At 42.2% G+C, this 16,332-nt stretch overlaps 1 protein-coding gene across 7 annotated transcripts in view; it reads right to left on the bottom strand.

The window, feature by feature from the left end:
* The window catches only part of UNC79 (unc-79 homolog, NALCN channel complex subunit), a 238,398-nt gene that overhangs the window by 78,076 nt on the left and 143,990 nt on the right, over positions 1-16,332 (bottom strand). For 3 of the 7 annotated variants that reach the window (XM_059373859.1, XM_059373862.1, XM_059373861.1), the window contains 5 exons: positions 8,876-9,162; positions 6,655-6,837; positions 5,915-6,077; positions 3,261-3,410; positions 1,460-2,677 (listed from right to left, as the gene is read on the bottom strand). In XM_059373859.1, the coding sequence (XP_059229842.1) occupies positions 1,460-2,677; positions 3,261-3,410; positions 5,915-6,077; positions 6,655-6,837; positions 8,876-9,162 (2,001 nt within the window). The remainder of the gene's footprint in view (positions 1-1,459; positions 2,678-3,260; positions 3,411-5,914; positions 6,078-6,654; positions 6,838-8,875; positions 9,163-16,332) is intronic. The other 4 variants (XM_059373864.1, XM_059373865.1, XM_059373866.1 and 1 more) reach the window with 2 other exon arrangements.

Below are 16,332 nucleotides of genomic sequence, written 5' to 3'. Positions count from 1 at the left end.
CAACACACGTGTGTGTGCGTGCACACACACACACACACACACACACACTACGACCTATATCCCGCACACACCCACTCTGTAGACCTTGGATGGTTTCTTATGTATCCACCCTCCAGACCTCTAGAGTCTCGAGGTCAGTGCTCTTCTCCATCTATACGTAGACATTTTCCTGGCTCTAAATCATAAAAAGGTATTCCGGTTTCCCTAGAAACCGTCTTAAACTTTGTTATCACCAGGTTCTTCTTCTCCCACCTGCCTGGCTGGAGCACGACCTTTTCCAAATATACTAACATCCATTCAACAGATTTTTCCAGAACACCTGCAAGGTACACGGCTCAATGCTAGGAGGGAGAGAGCTGCTGAAACTCTCAGGGAATGCCTGGGGCAAGTAAAAGAGCTGAATCCCTTGTCTTGGGAGTTGCTTTTGTGTGGAGCAGTGGGAGAGGAAGGACTAGAATCAGGACAATCGTCCTGGCCCTGTGACCGTCTGGTCATGGGACCGGGCACATCACTTCCTTAGAGCGTCTGCCTCTTCTCACAGAAAAGGATGGGTTTTCCACTACAGGTCTCCAAGTCTCCAAGATCTTTGCCAGTCCTCAGCAGCCCACAGGCTATGCATCTACTACACTGATCATTTCAAGACAATGTCATTTTTTTCTAAAGAATCATAGTCTTCTTTTTCTTTAGATCTGAGCTGAGACACAAAGTGTTGAGATCAGCGTCATGGGAATACTGCAAAAGACCGTTTCAGGATGAGGTGGGCTATCGGCTTGCTGCTTTTTCAAATTATCTTTTTTAAAAACCATGCCTCCAAGGAAAGGTGAGAAATGAGAGCTGAGGCAGGAAATCCATGAGCTGTAACAACTTCGCCATCAGGCGGTGCCCATGGATAAGGTTCTAGGTAGGAACTAGGGTTTTTTGGACACACAATGTCCACCAGACTGCTGACATTTGGTTAGATTCTGTCATCTGCTATGAACCCCACAGGATTATAGTCGATTCTTAACCATTCCAAGCAATTTTTGCTTTATTTTAGCCCTTCATGTTTGTTCCCTTCTTTGGACAACGTATCAAAGTTGGCTAAAGTGTGGAGACACAAAGAAGGCAGAAAGAGTTCAAATTAATGAATGACTTTGCTGTTTGAGGAGGGCTGAGATGGTATCTGGGCTAGTTTGATAAGAATTAGCCACCGCCTCGTAGTGCCGAGGATGGTCAAGAATGGACCGTTAAATGTTGCAAAGCAACAAACACGGAAACGTTTATGGAACCTGTAGAACCACATCTGAATCCAGCACGCTGCAGTAAGCGGATGGGTTCGGAGTGACTCTGAGGCAATTATAATGTCACTCTCTGACATTATAAGATAGAGAGCGCGACGCATACTCAGTGCCGAGACCTGAATGAGAAAGATGCACAAACCTGCGCGTGAGGCTGGGCGGAATAAGGGGGATGAGCTTACCTGGGTCTTTCTGTTCTCCCAGCTTATCCAGAATGTTGAAGGAGATGTCCAGATACTCTCTCTGGATGGCACTGACAGCAATCTTGCGCTGTTTCCTCTGCCTGGGGACAATCTGGATCTTGAATTCGGACTCCTCAGCTCCCTCCTCTTCTGCCTTCCTCTCGGGATTCTGTTCTGTGTCCGACTCGGCGCTGGTGTCGGGCTTCTCACTTTCCACTGGGTTCTCGGCATCCTCTGGGACTTTGAGGAGGACAGTTTTTGCCCCTGAACTTGGCACTGGCCCGCCGGGCTTCTCCTCCTCGATGCTGGGCTCGGGGTTGTCGTCCAGTGACCCCTCTGGGAGGGCACAGGACTTCTGGAGGAGGTCTCGCTTTTGTTTAAGCGTGAGAGGGCTGCCGCAGGAGAAGTCCTGGGACTCCTCCGGTCTCGAACGTTCTTCAGAGTCTGCGGGGTCCTCCAGAATAACACGGGCGGAGTCCGTGGCACCTGCTGACTGGTTACTTCCTGAGTCCTTGGAAGAGAAGTCTTTGGAACAATCCTCCACACTTACTTGCACGAGGGGCGTTGTGCTGAGGCTGAGGACGGAGGGGGGGCTGCAGAGGGAGGGAGAGGAGGGAGCATTTTTACCAGAGGCCCCAGCACTTGCCGGCTCCCCGGTCTCCTCTTCCTCATCGCTCTCTACGATGCGGAGCGGGGGAAGAGACTCGAACACAAGAGAGTCGCTGTCAGACGTGGAGAGCACCGAGTGCTTTTCAGGCCCAGAGGTGGAGTCAGAGGACAAATCTATCAGGTCTAAATCCTCCTTGGGAGCAGGCTTGAGCGGAGAATCCACTTTGACCTCAAACGTCTCCATGCAGTTTAACCTGACTTCGGGGATCACAGGCCTGCGGGTTTCTTGGAAACTTTCCGCCGCTGGGTTCTCGGGGCCTTCAGGGTCGTCAGGCCTCGCAGCAGAGTTCTGTCTGGGACGTCCATGGTCATGTCTCTGCATGACATAAGCAGCATGGGCAGGAGGCTTATCTAGGTCACACCGGTCTATGCAGGACTTCCTTCGGTGCTCGTCTAATGTAAACAAGAGGGAGTCTGCATTCCCTATATCAAGAGATTTTTGTTTTAAAGACCGCAGCTTTTTTTTCTGAACGCTTTCTTCTCTCACACAGTGTAGAATGCTGTCTTGTAATGCACCCGTCTCTCTATAATCAGCCGGCTCTATCTCACCTGATTGAAACAGAAAGAGCTAGTACTATTTTACTTGGAGATGCCACCACGTTTTCCCCCATCCTACTTGGGCACACGACTGGCATAAATCATGATTACAATCCCAGCTCCAACGGGAGGGAAGAGTGACTCTTTGGCCAAGCATTTTGGAAAGTTCCTTCTCATTTCAAAAACCCAGAAAACTCTGGAATGAGAGAACCCGAAATGGCAATTTAAGATCTTATTTCCAAAATCAGGCTTCGGGATTCCTCAGCTCTATTCACGTGTGCACGGGAGAGGGGGACCGCTTTGGGGCTGAGGCAGATCTGGGAAACGGTATTCAAATTGTGTGGAAGAGAAGCAAACATTTTGCAACAAATCAAATCAAGCAATGGCCCTCTCAGACAATCATGACGTTAATGATGTATCTGTCAAGTCACGTATATATATAAGTGTGGATATATATATACTGTTTGTGCATACATATATATAAAATCAACGGTATTAAAATGTGTAGTAACATAATAAAATCAAGATTTCACCCCAAACAAACGGTAGAGTACAACATTTCTGCATAAAATTACTAAGAGGAAAAAATTCATACTTCTCTGCACATTCATCTCAACCGGCTGATATTTCACGGTTTTGCTGCCGCCTATCCTTTTCAATCTTGCAAAAAAAGTTTGAGACTCTTTATTGCAGGGTCCAGTAGGTGTATCATGAATATCAGATTCATCAAAAACACTATCTTCTTCTAATTGGGGAGAGAAAGTCAAAATTACACTTGGGAGGTTACTCTCTCTTAGGCTGTATCTACACAAGCATTTCAGTGAAAGCGTGAGGGAACACAGTCTGGGCTGGTTTCTACACCAGCTCAAGTTCTGGCCATGGCTTTGGTATTTCATCCACTTGTCCAATTATCCGAATGTTGACAGAGCAACCTGTTACGAGGCTGCCTCTCGTTTTCCGTGTGACCACTGGCAGCATTTTCAAGAGAGGCATCTCGATATTCCAAGAGGGCCTCTGGGGGGTTGGGGGGATTTTTCCAGTGCTCTTAAAATTGGGTAACACACACATTTCGGGGATCTGCTGCACGCTCTTTGAACATGCCCGCTTTGGGTGAATTCTCAGGCTAATTTGGCAAGGGAAAATTAAACAAAAATAAAAATTCTAAAAATAGATTTATACCTTCCTGGGACGTGAGAACTGGCATAGACACAGCCTAAGAGTACATGCACCTTATACTTTGTGAATGCAAAATACTGTACTCTACATTTGGCAATGAAACACACAACACACAGAAAAAGCTTAGAAAAGCCACTGGTCGTTTCAAAAGCTCCACAAATGATTATGGACTGAAAGAGTAAACGAAGGAAAAAGAAAACAGAAAATAACATTCTCCCCTATTAGAGTTAAGATCCTCCTCTGTGGTGTTTGCCGTGTGCAACTATCACGCACCCCAGAAAGATTCTCTGACTCTGAGGGTCCCGAAGCTCCGTACACAAGCCCGTCACGTAGAGTGCCTAGCGAGATTCCTGCTGTGTGCTCTTTTATCCCGATTTGGGCCACTTTTAAACCAAAGATAAACCCAAAAACACATTCGTGAGGAAGGGGTTGCTATGTTGCAACCCACAGAGGTCACTTAGTAAATGTTTTCCTCTCATCCTTTGGAAAGACCAAAACCCTGTACAAAGCAGCAATTAAAAAATAAATCAATAAATAAAAGGCTACAGAAATGCACTTCATACCACAGTAAATGGAATTAACCTATTATTCAAGGTGACTATCACTGAAATCATGTGGCCTATTTGATGTCTACCTATATGACAAAATGACGCTCAGGCGTGATGACAACTACGTAAGATTTCTTGAGTACTCAGGGAATACAAGGGGAGAGCCAGATTTCAAGGACTGATCCTGTCCTAAACACAAGACTCTAAATTAGGTGAAATCTGAAGCAGCAGACGATAAATAAAGTGATCCTACTAGTCTTGTCTTAGTCAAATTAAAAAGAAAAATGAGTGTTAATGATCAAAATGATACAAAATCCCTGCTGAAACTTCTGCAATGATGACAAAACCTATTAAGTTCCCATGTTTCTAGGGAGATACAACACAGTAATGTTTTCTTTCTTTATGTCCTTAAAGAAAAGGAAATAGTCCCTTTTGAAAAATAGTTTTTCAAGAAAAGAGTTACGTGACTTTCAAGACATGATTTTGAAATAGTTCTCAAAATGTCCTGAAGGAGAGATAAAAGGACTTCAGGATGGCTCCTCCCCTTCAGAAAGGCTCATCTGAGACTCACCCAGACACTGAGCCCGGACTGAGGATATCTAGAGTTTAACAGAATCTATCCTATTTTCCAAAAACTGGGACCTAAGCTGGGAGACAAGATACTCTTCAGAAAGGATCTGAATGGTACCAGAACTTACAGTTCCATCTATGGCCAGTTTCTTGGACCTTCTAGAACTACATGAACACTAGCTCCAATCTATCCCTAGTGAGATATTTCCAGAGCAGTCCTACCAAGTCAGAACTCCACAAAGGGTCGTGGGGTGTTTGGCTTTCTCCCAGGATTGGACTAGATGATGTCACCTTTTACAAGGCTAGACTTGTGACTTACACTAAAGATACACACCTTGGTTTTCAGCTCTCACCTGAAAACATCCAGGCTGGGATTTTACTCTATCTAACGTTTTATTCACCTGCCTCCTTTGCAGAAAAGCTATCGATATAAAAAGTGTTGATACTGGAAATAATTTAAACCTATGCAGAAAAAAATGTCCTCTCAGTTGCCTTAAATCATTTTCTTATTGACCGAGGAAGTTAAGAAGAAGCAATTCAGCAAATTTGGACTCTACACCAAGTTCAGGAGCAAACTAGAGACGACAAAATCATAGCTCCACCAAGTGCCAGCGGAAACTTTATTTATTTCATCGCCCAAAGCAAGACGCTTCCAACACACAGGGAAAGGCTTACAAAGGCTCCTTAACCAAACAGCACACATTTTTTTTTTAACAAAACATTTCTTATGAAATGGGGTTCAGAAGCATATCAACTATTTCTTTCGAATGCTCATTTAAAAAATTAAGGCAGTGGCACTCATGGGAAAGTTGGAACATTAATGAAGCCGGAGGTGATTTTTTTGATTCCAGAATGATATCTGGGGGCACTCTGTTATCTCCTAAGAAAAACATCGTACAGAATTGTATCACGTATTCAAGCTAAGTTCGGGATGGAATTGAGGCATGTAAAGTACCTTTTTCTTTCTCGCTGTATCTGCTTACGTTACTGTTGTCACTGTACAGAGGCCCCGCCGCGGCATGCGGCTTGCAGCTGTGATACTGAGCGTTGAGCGTATTGACGGTTATGTGAATCAGATGCAGCAGGACCTTGCTGATATCACAGTCTCGGTACGGATACTGCTCAAGAAAATGGAGGGAGAAAAATACAAATGGTTATTCTGAAGGGTAAGTTTTTCCACGTGATCTTGCTAGATACTTTCCTTGGTATTTCTTGGGGATGAAGAGAATATACCGAGAAGCAAAACCAGAAATTTTTATCATGGCCTTATTGGGACAAGGGACTGTGGTTCCTTCCTCTTGCACTAAACCACGGACAGCAAGGAATGCCCAGTTCGCAGTTACAATTCCTTTTAAGAAAACTACCTGGCATAAACATCTGGCATAGGAATATAATTTTAAATATCTTCTTTGCTTTCTGAGATTATAATTCATACACAGATAAAATATGAGATGCTGAGCATAAACACAGATTGTTGATCTCAATCTCCTACAGCTCATAACATATGCCGGAGTGGTCTCTGTTGCTATTGATTTTCCAATGTCCCTTTACTCCTCAATGCTAATTTTATGTATCCTGATTTGTCCCGTGAAGGTCAGATTACTCTCCTACAAAATTCTCAGTTCAGATCCCTTAAGTGTTCTCCTCTCTAAGAGAATGATTCTAGCCCAAAAAGGAGTGACCGCTGGAACTCACCTTGTAAAGGATGACAAGCAAGGCCTTTAACCACATCTGCCGGATGTGAGGTTTTAGGGACCAGAGGGAACAACGAGGTGGCTGTTGGAAATAATGCCGTAGTTGAGGACAAGAGCAGTATTTGAGCACCTGAACCACCAAGGGGAGAAGGTGTTTTCCCAGGTTAATGTTATAGTCCATTACCTGAAATAGGAAAAATATTAATAACTGAAGGAAAACTACAGAGAACACCCATAAGCCTAAAGGAAAATATGACCCATCCAAACAACAGGCACAAGCTGGAAAAGGCATCTCACAAAATGTGAACTGTAATGGCCAGTGACCCTAAAGGGAGAAAAGTTAAACTTTACAAGAAATAAAAGAACCTCGCCAGTTAAAATCATTTTATCCACTTAATTATCTAATTATTTGATGTATCTCCTAAATTATCCATGGGGAACAATATTTTACTAAAATGTTCTATTGAACTAGTAACTAGAATTAGACTAGTATCAATGAAAACACCTACCATTGGTCATCACTGGGGGAAATGGGCATTCTCCAATGCCACTGGCAAGAGTATTACTCAACACATCCCTTCAGGAGGGCAATTCACCAATATCTATTCAGAAGTGAGGAAAAGTACATAGCCTACAGTATAGCAACTAAATGTACCCTAAGGAAAAAAATCAGACAACTGTTCCAAGATGTATACGTAAAGATATCCAGCCTTATAGTCACCCTAAATTGAAAATAACCTCCATGTTCAACAATATACGTTAAGTGAAAGATTATTTGTATGATAATAGGATACTATGTAGCCATTAAATGGCATATGATACAAATTTATTAACATGATTGACTTCATAATCAATTGTAGGCTTAAAAAAGGTTACCTATATTTATCAATATGTGTAATACGACCCCATTACTACAGAAAATGTGTGCACACACGTATACCTGTATATATGTGCAAATGAAAATAATCAATTTGGGAGCCAGCAATAACATACTGACACCAATATGGTATCTCCTAAGAAACATTTTGTGGGCTTCGTGGAGATTTGAATTTAATTTTTTGCTTTATTAAATAAATATGCATAATGTAAATACAGAAAGAGAGAGGTGAGGAGAAAAAGGAGGAAGGGAGGGAAGTTTGCTCTCTGAGATGGCACATCGTCTCGTCACCGCAAGCCGCCGAGTGTGGGTGGTAAACCCTCCAGCACCAGCACCAGCAAAAGACTGCTACGTACGGATTTGCTCCTACTTGGCTTACTGTGTTCATTATGTTATAATCTATTTGAGCAAGTTGGTAACAGAGACCCTCACTGAGCTCCTCCCATGAGACAGGCACTGATTAAATGTTTGGCAACGTGTCATCCCTAATCTTTCAAAACAAAAGTCTTTACCAAAGAGCAAAGAAGCAGAGAATACTTAAGGCCTCAACAGATGATAACAGTGGCAGAGCTGAAATTCGTATCGATTTCTCTCTAGCCTCAAGTTCTACACCCTTTGCAGACTGGCGTAGCGCTGGTCCAGTTAGCCATACAGAAACCCAATAACTCATCACTTCTGCTCTTGCGTTCATATCTCAAATGAATTTTCACAGTGCTGGGGACGGGCAGGATGTTCGTTGCTTAGCTGTCTGGAGTGGTAAGAAGCTGGGACCAAGCAACATGCGTGTCCACCATGGGGGCAATTAAGAATTAAAGCATGGTAAGTGCACACCACGCTGTCAATGACAGCGGATGGGAGAAGCAAACACGTACAAAGCCAATGACGATAACGTGACATGAAGAAAGTTGCACGATCAGCTTAGCTCTCCACTTGAAGCCAAAATGGAGAGAAGATTTAAAAAAAAAAAAAAAACACAAACAGAAGCTCTACACTCTGTTATTGTTTAATAGGCAGAGTTTCAGTTTAGGATAATGAAAAATCCTACAGATGGATAATGATTCCGGTTACATAATAATGCAGATATACCTACAAGCCACTGAATTACATACTTAAAAATGGTTAAAATGGTAAACTTCATGTTAGGTATATTCTACTCACCCCCTCCCACCCCCAAAGCCCTATATTCCCTATTGGTCTTCCTCATGTTATATTCCCTTCCACATGAGCCTTCCTAATAAAGTCACTTGCACAAACCTTTACACAGAACCTAGGTTGGCTAAATGGAATTTAATGACTTACTTCTACCAAAACCTTAACGATCTGACTCCTGGAAGCTTACACTTACTTGGGCAATTCCTGCAATAAATGCATTAAAGCAAGTTGACAGGCGCATTTTTTGAGGTGCAATCATGAAGCAACCTTCCTGTTGGTCATAGCCGAGCAAGACGTACAGGTGCCGCTTGACCGTGTTGAAGGCCTTCGCGCTGCTGATGTCTGACTCAGCGCTGCTTTCATCCTTGGCCATAAACTTCATGAGCACTGTAATCAGCTGGTGGACGGTCTGGTGGTCAATCCCAGCGTCTTCTGGGAGCAGGTCCTTGATGGTGTTGTCATTCTCGGGAGACTGTTGTCCTGTCAGTACAAGAAAGGTCATCAGTGGGATGACTCACAAGGAAATCTCACTTATTGATAAAACACCATCCCTTCGGCTTCCACTAAATACTTAGGGAGTCTGTTCTGGACCAACGTGAAGGCAAAATGTGGTCTACTCAGCAAAGCATTAGTTCAGGGGTGAATGTTATTATTTCATCAACAACCAATTAATTTGGGAGTAGTAAGGGAATAGAAATTTTAAAAGGCACTACAAAACAAGGTTCTCTTTGGAAGGCAAGAAAAATACCTAAATAAATTTGTACTTAGCGATTTTTAAAATATCTTGGCACAGTTTTATCCTCAATGATAAAGAGAAGTTTCCCTTCCAGCGTTGTCCAATAAGTACATAAAAACAACCACAAAAATAATATCTAACATGCACTGAGCACAAAAGCATCCACTGAGTTCTTGTGCTAAAATTTCTCTCTCAATTTAGGGGTGTCTAGGTGGCTTAGTCAGTTAAGCATCTGCCTTTGGCTCAGGACATGATCCCAGGGTTCTAGGATCAAGCCCCGCATCAGGCTCCCTGCTCAGCAGGGAGTCTGCTTCTCCCTCTCCCACTGCCTGTTGCTCCCCCTGCTTGTGCTCACATATTTTCTCTCTGTGTCAAATAAGTAAATAAAATCCTTAAAATATATACATTATCTCAGTTCAGTTATGTTCATAAATCAGCTGGTGGAAAATAATGCAAAGTTTTCTTTTCCAAATCCTGAAATATTAGCAATGAGTACTCTATGAAAGATATAGTCAAAATTACAAATAGCAAATCATAAGTCCTGCTGTATGTAATGAGAAACATATAAGGGAGGGGACAGACAGAAAGAAAGAAGCATGAGCTCTTAAAAACAGAAAAATACCACATGAAGGTGAGCTGAAAGTTTACATGGACAGAAAAGAATACCTTAGCCCTTGATTTATTCGTAACCTAACAAATAATTGTATCACAGCAGCTCCCTGACTTCGGCTTTCTCTCTGTTATTTGTCAAAGTCAGAAATTATACCCTGTCTCTGTTTGTTTTTCTGCTTCTTCTGATCTGGTTTAGTTTAGGACTCTTGCTGAAGGAAAGGGGAGATCTACTCTTCTCTGTTTATGTTTGGGGAATTATTCCAAATACCCTTCACATCCTAGTCCCTTCTTTGACAGGCGACCTCACACTTTCTAAATGGAAAACAAGATTTTTGCTTGGTGGCTTAGATGACGCACCCAGGGTTCTCATCGCTCACCCTGCAAGGAAAATTTCTGCTAAATGATGACCGGCTCTGCTTACCAACCAAACCGGGTTGGTAAGCCGGTTATATATTTGGTTATAAACCAAACCGGGACCATATCATATCATGCATCATATAATATCATGTAATTATGGCATGAAAGATATGAGAAGGAGATAGGTAGTAATTTATATCCATTAACTCAACCAATTTGGCAAAACCCCAGTCTTCCAGGACACAGCCAAGAGAAGCGGGATAGAAGAAATGCTTCTGGGGACTGTGGAAATTAACCGTCTCCAGGCCAAACAATTTTCTCTGGAGCAGTGGCACAAAGGTAATGCCAAATTCAGAACTTACTAGTTCTGCTATGTGAGGTAACAGGCTTGGTTGTGTAATTCTCCCCAGATGCTCTAATTAATGTCCGACTGTGCAAATGTGACAGGCAGAGGAAGGATCATTATCCATCTCTAGAGCAACAGAGTCAACAAGTCTCAGGGCCTCTCTCTCATTTAGGGGTAAAGTGTCTGAGGAACTTCAATACTACCCTAGAACATTCACATTTTCTGTCTCCTAGTCTCTGTATGAAGAGTAAATGTGGGCAACATACTCTAGGGTAGCTTTCACCCCCAAATCATTCATGTAAAGCCTAAGTGTTCCACATGCATGGATGAGAGCGATCAACAAATTGAAAATACTGTTACTTATGAGGCATGTATCAGCCACCAAAAGAAGAAGCAATTTATGTGGAACACCGTTTCGCCAAGAGGCCTGAAATGTGAAGCATTGCTGTATGTTATAATTTAATTAAATGTTTGGGATAGAAGATCAGGCCAACAGCAATACCTACGTAAATCCTCATAACATAAAATTTTAAAAAGTTTAGAGGACTATTTTCCCAGCATTGAGATATATTCAGTCTTGATTTCTTTCTTCTCCAGAGTATTACTTTACAGCTACAAGGAGTTATTGCTTTGGGCAAGCCTGGGCCAAGAATGTGACAAGTGTGAGAATGCAGGCTCCCTGCAGGGTTCAATGTTACTGCAGCAGCAAGGGATGGCTGTTACAATGTAGCTTCATTCCTCAATGTGTCTCTGCTCGGGGTGGCAAGGTTTAACAGACCTGGCAGCCCTGTCCTGCTCAGCCACGGCCAAGTTCAGACTGGCTAGTTTCCAAAGTCCCCACGTGAAAAATGGAACTAGGGAGCCTTTGGGAAGGAGCTGCCCCTTTATTTTATAGCCCAAGAATCCAGGGGCCTCAATACAGAAGAAGGGAGCTCCAAAAAAAGCCCAGCTAAGTCATTGGCTCCTCATTTAATTCTATCCTGGTTCAGGTCTAGAAAATAAATGATCAGGCTTCATCTTTAAATACTTCAAAATTCTTCTTCCCATTGCAAGTAGATGTTTGTTTAAAAAGTATATAACCTGGGGCGTCTGAATGGCTCAGTTGGTTAAGCATCTGCCTCTTGATTTCGGCTCAGGTCATAACCCCAGTGCCCCGAGATTGACTCCCGCATCAGGCTCTGCACTGCATGTGGAGCCTACTTGAGATTCTCTCTCTCTTCGTTTGCCTGCCTCCCCCACCTCAAAATAACAATAATAATAATAATAATAATAATAATAAGATAAAGCATGTAACCTAATTTTTCCCATCAAATCTTAGTTTCCTAATGAGTAAGTACCCTTTCACAAATGCCCTATTTTCATTTGAAATACATTTTCACTGATCTCCAGTGTTTTAGCTTTCAGTTTGCTGCTCCTTCCTTTGTTTTCCCTGAATGGGGAATAATGAATGAGCCTTAACAAACCATTAAATGTACTGGATAAAAAAAAAAAAAAGAACTAGTTGATGAAACTTTTTGTATAAAGTGAAAAAAATCTTTGTTCCAAAAACTTACTTCTCTAGTTGTGGGCTTTGCAATTCTATGCCTTGTCTATTGTCTTTCTTTAAAACAGCATATGCTTTTCACTGGTATACTCTTCATAAAGGAAATTTCCTTAATCAAATCCCTAAGAAAAATTAGCTTAGAAAAGCTAGAATTTTATTAATAAAAACAATATTACTGTTTTAAGTTATCTACAAAGGGCATGACATTTCCATTTTAAAACTGAATGCCTTTGATATTTCCTCTAAGATGTGACAATTAAAACACTTTTGAATTCTAGTTTTGAATGCTAGGCTATGAAATTCCTCTACATTTTAATCATAGAGATTTAACTTGTTAAAATTTTTTATCATTTCGCTAATGAAAACTGTAAGCAACTTCAGAATCACGAGGCAGAGTGATTCCTCCCCTAACCTTATCATGGGCTGAGTCCATCACAGTCTATCCACAGAGTGGTAACAACTGACTGAAACTCTAAAGGGTCATACAATTTTATTTATTTGATGATTGGAAACCAGGCAGGATCAGGATCTGCTTTTCCAGACTTATGTCTTCTTATTCACCCCCGATGCTCAACATTCTTACCAGCTGGGCTACTCCTAGGTCTCAGAACGTAGCCAACACTTGCCCACCTTTGTGTCTTGCTCAGGGTGATACACCTCTCAGCACCCTGACCCCCAGCCAACCTCATCCCGTAAATCCCAGTCCCCAGGACCCATTCTTCCCACCTATGCCCACCCTCCTCTCTCAGCAACTGGATGTGATCTCTAACTTCTGCAAATCCCCAAGGACAAGAGAGGGAGTATGGGAGGGAGGAATGGAGGAAAATTTCCTTTACCATTTCCTAAAATGGGGCAAATTGCAAGGCAGAATTTATTTACTCGTTTGTCAATTTCCCCTAGGAGAAAAAAAAAAGCTCCTTGAAGGTGAGTGCTATGTCTTAACCCATTTTTATACCCCTCACAGAATATGAGGCAGTGTCTGACATAGACTAGACCCTTATTCTTCAGAAGTGTCTAAGTACACTGAATTCAAATAAATATCTCAGGTAAATATTTCTTCTACACAGGAGGAAAAACTGGTAAGACCCCCAAAGAGCAAGGGAATTGGGAATATTCCTCTGTGTAAGCTGACCTCTGTCTAACCAACAAGAGACAATCAGGTACAGGAAGGAAGCCCCGCTTCCATGAGCTTCCTCTGCATTTATTCCAGAGAACCCAATGATCAAGCAGTATAAATGAGTTTGCTTTACGTTGCTAGTTCTTTTTTTTTTTTTAATAATTTTTTAATTATGTTATGTTAGTAACCATACAGTACATCATTAGTTTTTGACGTAGTGTTCCATGATTCATTGTTTGCATATAACACCCAGTGCTCCACACAATGCATGCCCTCCTTAATACCCACCACCGGGCTCGCTCATCCTCCCACCCCTCTTCTCTGAAACCCTCAGTCTGGTTCCCAGAGTCCATAGTCTCTCATGGTTCATCTCCCCCTCCGACTCCCCCCCGCCACCATTTTCCCCTTCCAGGTCCTAATGTCCTCCCTGCTAATCCTTATGCTCCACAAATAACTGAAACCATATGATAATTGTCTTTCTCTGTTTGACTGATTTCACTCAGCATAATCTCCTCCAGTCCCATCCGTGCCGATGCAAATGGTAGGTATTCATCCTTTCTGATGGCTGAGTAATTCTCCACTACGGACTACATCTTTATCCATTTGTCTGTTGAAGGCCATCTCAGCTTCTACCACAGTTTGGCTATTGTGGACATTGCTGCAATGAACACTGGGGTGCACATGCCTCTTCTTTTCACCACATCTGTATCTTTGGCTTAAATATCCAGTATGTTGCTAATTCTAATTATACCACCTCACTGATCTCCTAGCCCATTAACCCAACATCACAGTAGTAGGTGTGTTGTGTGTGCCCATAGCAAAAGGGCTGTGAAGTTGGGGCCAGTGACTAACTCCACACTGGCCTATGCTCCCCATCCCTGCCTTTGGCTCTTCCTATCTCACATCCGGGCCTTTACATCCTCTCCACCAGACCATCCTTCCTGCCCCCAACTCTCCTCCTGCTGCACCTGATAGGAACCATTCCATGGCACTGGCACACTCACTCGAGAGGAGAGTTTGCCTGTGTTCACACTATATCTCCCTTCCTTGGCTATATATAAGCTGATGGAGAGTATAAAAATTTCTGATGTATCTTTGCACTTTTTATATTTCCTAGTATTGAAGGTGCCCAGTAAATGTTCAACAGAAACTGCTACTTTCCACAACTATTCTTTCCAACAAGGGCATTCCTATTAAAATAATTGTTCTCTTTGAGTTATGGGGTCTTAATGATCAACAGGCATTTTGCAAGTTAGTGAAGGATGTGAGTTGTTAACCATCTCTAGAAAGAAAGAGAAAGCCCAAAGAGAGGTAATTCGGGGTTTTAGGCTGGGACACTAATGGGGGGTCAATGAGATGGGGGGAGAGGGCCATACAAGAAAGTTTTACCAGTGCTCCCTAGCACTGGACACCTTCTCTTGATACAAATTCAGACCAAGAGACCTCGAGATTTCTCAGCAAGCTGGAGTAGAATTGAGGGTATCCATGTTTCTTTAGGGATTAGGACATTTCTAGATCCATCTGTGCGTCTTAAATAGGAAGGTCTCTTGGTGTGGATGTCCATGACCTGAAGGCACACTGTAGCAGACATGAATGCCCAGGTTAGCTTTATAACCAGACTGGTGTCTTTATGTGCCACGGGGCAGGAACCCCCTAAGACCAATGCATCAATAGGTAGGTAGAGTGGAAAGAAAGCAAATCAAGTCTCCTGTCCCCAACTAGTTAGTTATAAGTGATCTTGAGCAAATTATCTAAGCAAAATTAATTAATCCCTGAGGACCTTGGTTTTCCTGTCCATATGTAAAGCAAAAACAAAAACAAAAACAAAAAAAACACACTAATACTTCACATATATCAGGAGTCATTGTGAAATCAAAATTATATTATTTGTATTAAAAACACTTTAATAAATAGAGAGGTACTATACATATATGAAGTGTTATTCTTATTATTATATACCTACCATTGTTTAATTATTCATTCCAGGGCATGAGGAACATGATATAATTAAGTTCCCCGTGACCATATAGGGTAATACCAGTTTTTCAATGTTGTGCTATGAAAACCTATCAAAACTACTATATTATACTCAATTAATATTCAACAGATATTCTGAATCACCAAATATAATTCCTAGTTTTCACAGAATCAGTGAAAAGTTGCCTTATAAATAATTATAATTTTACCAACTTCAGATTAGCTGGTGAAATTGTGTACTTCATCAATTAGGATTAAATAAAGGTCTGAGCACTTATTGGCATTCACCACAAATGCCTTGTATGAGAGATCAAAAAGCCTGGGCTTGAGGCCCAAATCTGTCACCAACAAGCTTGTGAAAGAGGCTCCTTTCTGGAAACGTCAGTCTCCTCTTCTATAAAATGAAACATTAACATATCTCTAATATTCCAGTTGTAATTTCCTATGGGTTTCATTCACATGAGCTAAGGTCTTTGATCTGACTCACAGAAGTCATAAAGAAATGCAGCTCTCCCATAGCCTTGTGGAATATACCTTCTCCACAAGTGTATTTCTGGTGCAACATTTGCTGTAGGTAATATGTAAAAGCTAAGATCAGAAAGCCAGCCTTCTGAATCCCATGCCAAGAAAACTCAGCCTAAACAGCAATTCAAGTGAACTCTTGCTGCATAATTATAGGACAGAGGCTTTGTTTCAGGCCTGATCAATAAGAGGTCTTGCACAGAGAAGCTCTTGTACCAAACGAAAGGATGTTCAGTAAGTAGCAAGTCCTTCAGCTTCCATGTAATTACTCTCTTAAACCATCCTGTACAATTTTAGGATGGCTCAGTGGGTTAAGCCGCTGCCTTCGGCTCAGGTCATGATCTCAGAGTCCTGAGATCGAGTCCCACATCGGGTTCCCTGCTCAGCGGGGAGCCTGCTTCCCTCTCTCTCTCTCTCTCTGCCTGCCTCTCCATCTACAT

The sequence above is a fragment of the Mustela nigripes genome, chromosome 13 (genome assembly GCF_022355385.1).
Source record: "Mustela nigripes isolate SB6536 chromosome 13, MUSNIG.SB6536, whole genome shotgun sequence".
In the NCBI taxonomy this organism is placed as follows: domain Eukaryota; kingdom Metazoa; phylum Chordata; class Mammalia; order Carnivora; family Mustelidae; genus Mustela; species Mustela nigripes.
This window is presented reverse-complemented; position numbering and strand designations above follow the sequence as displayed.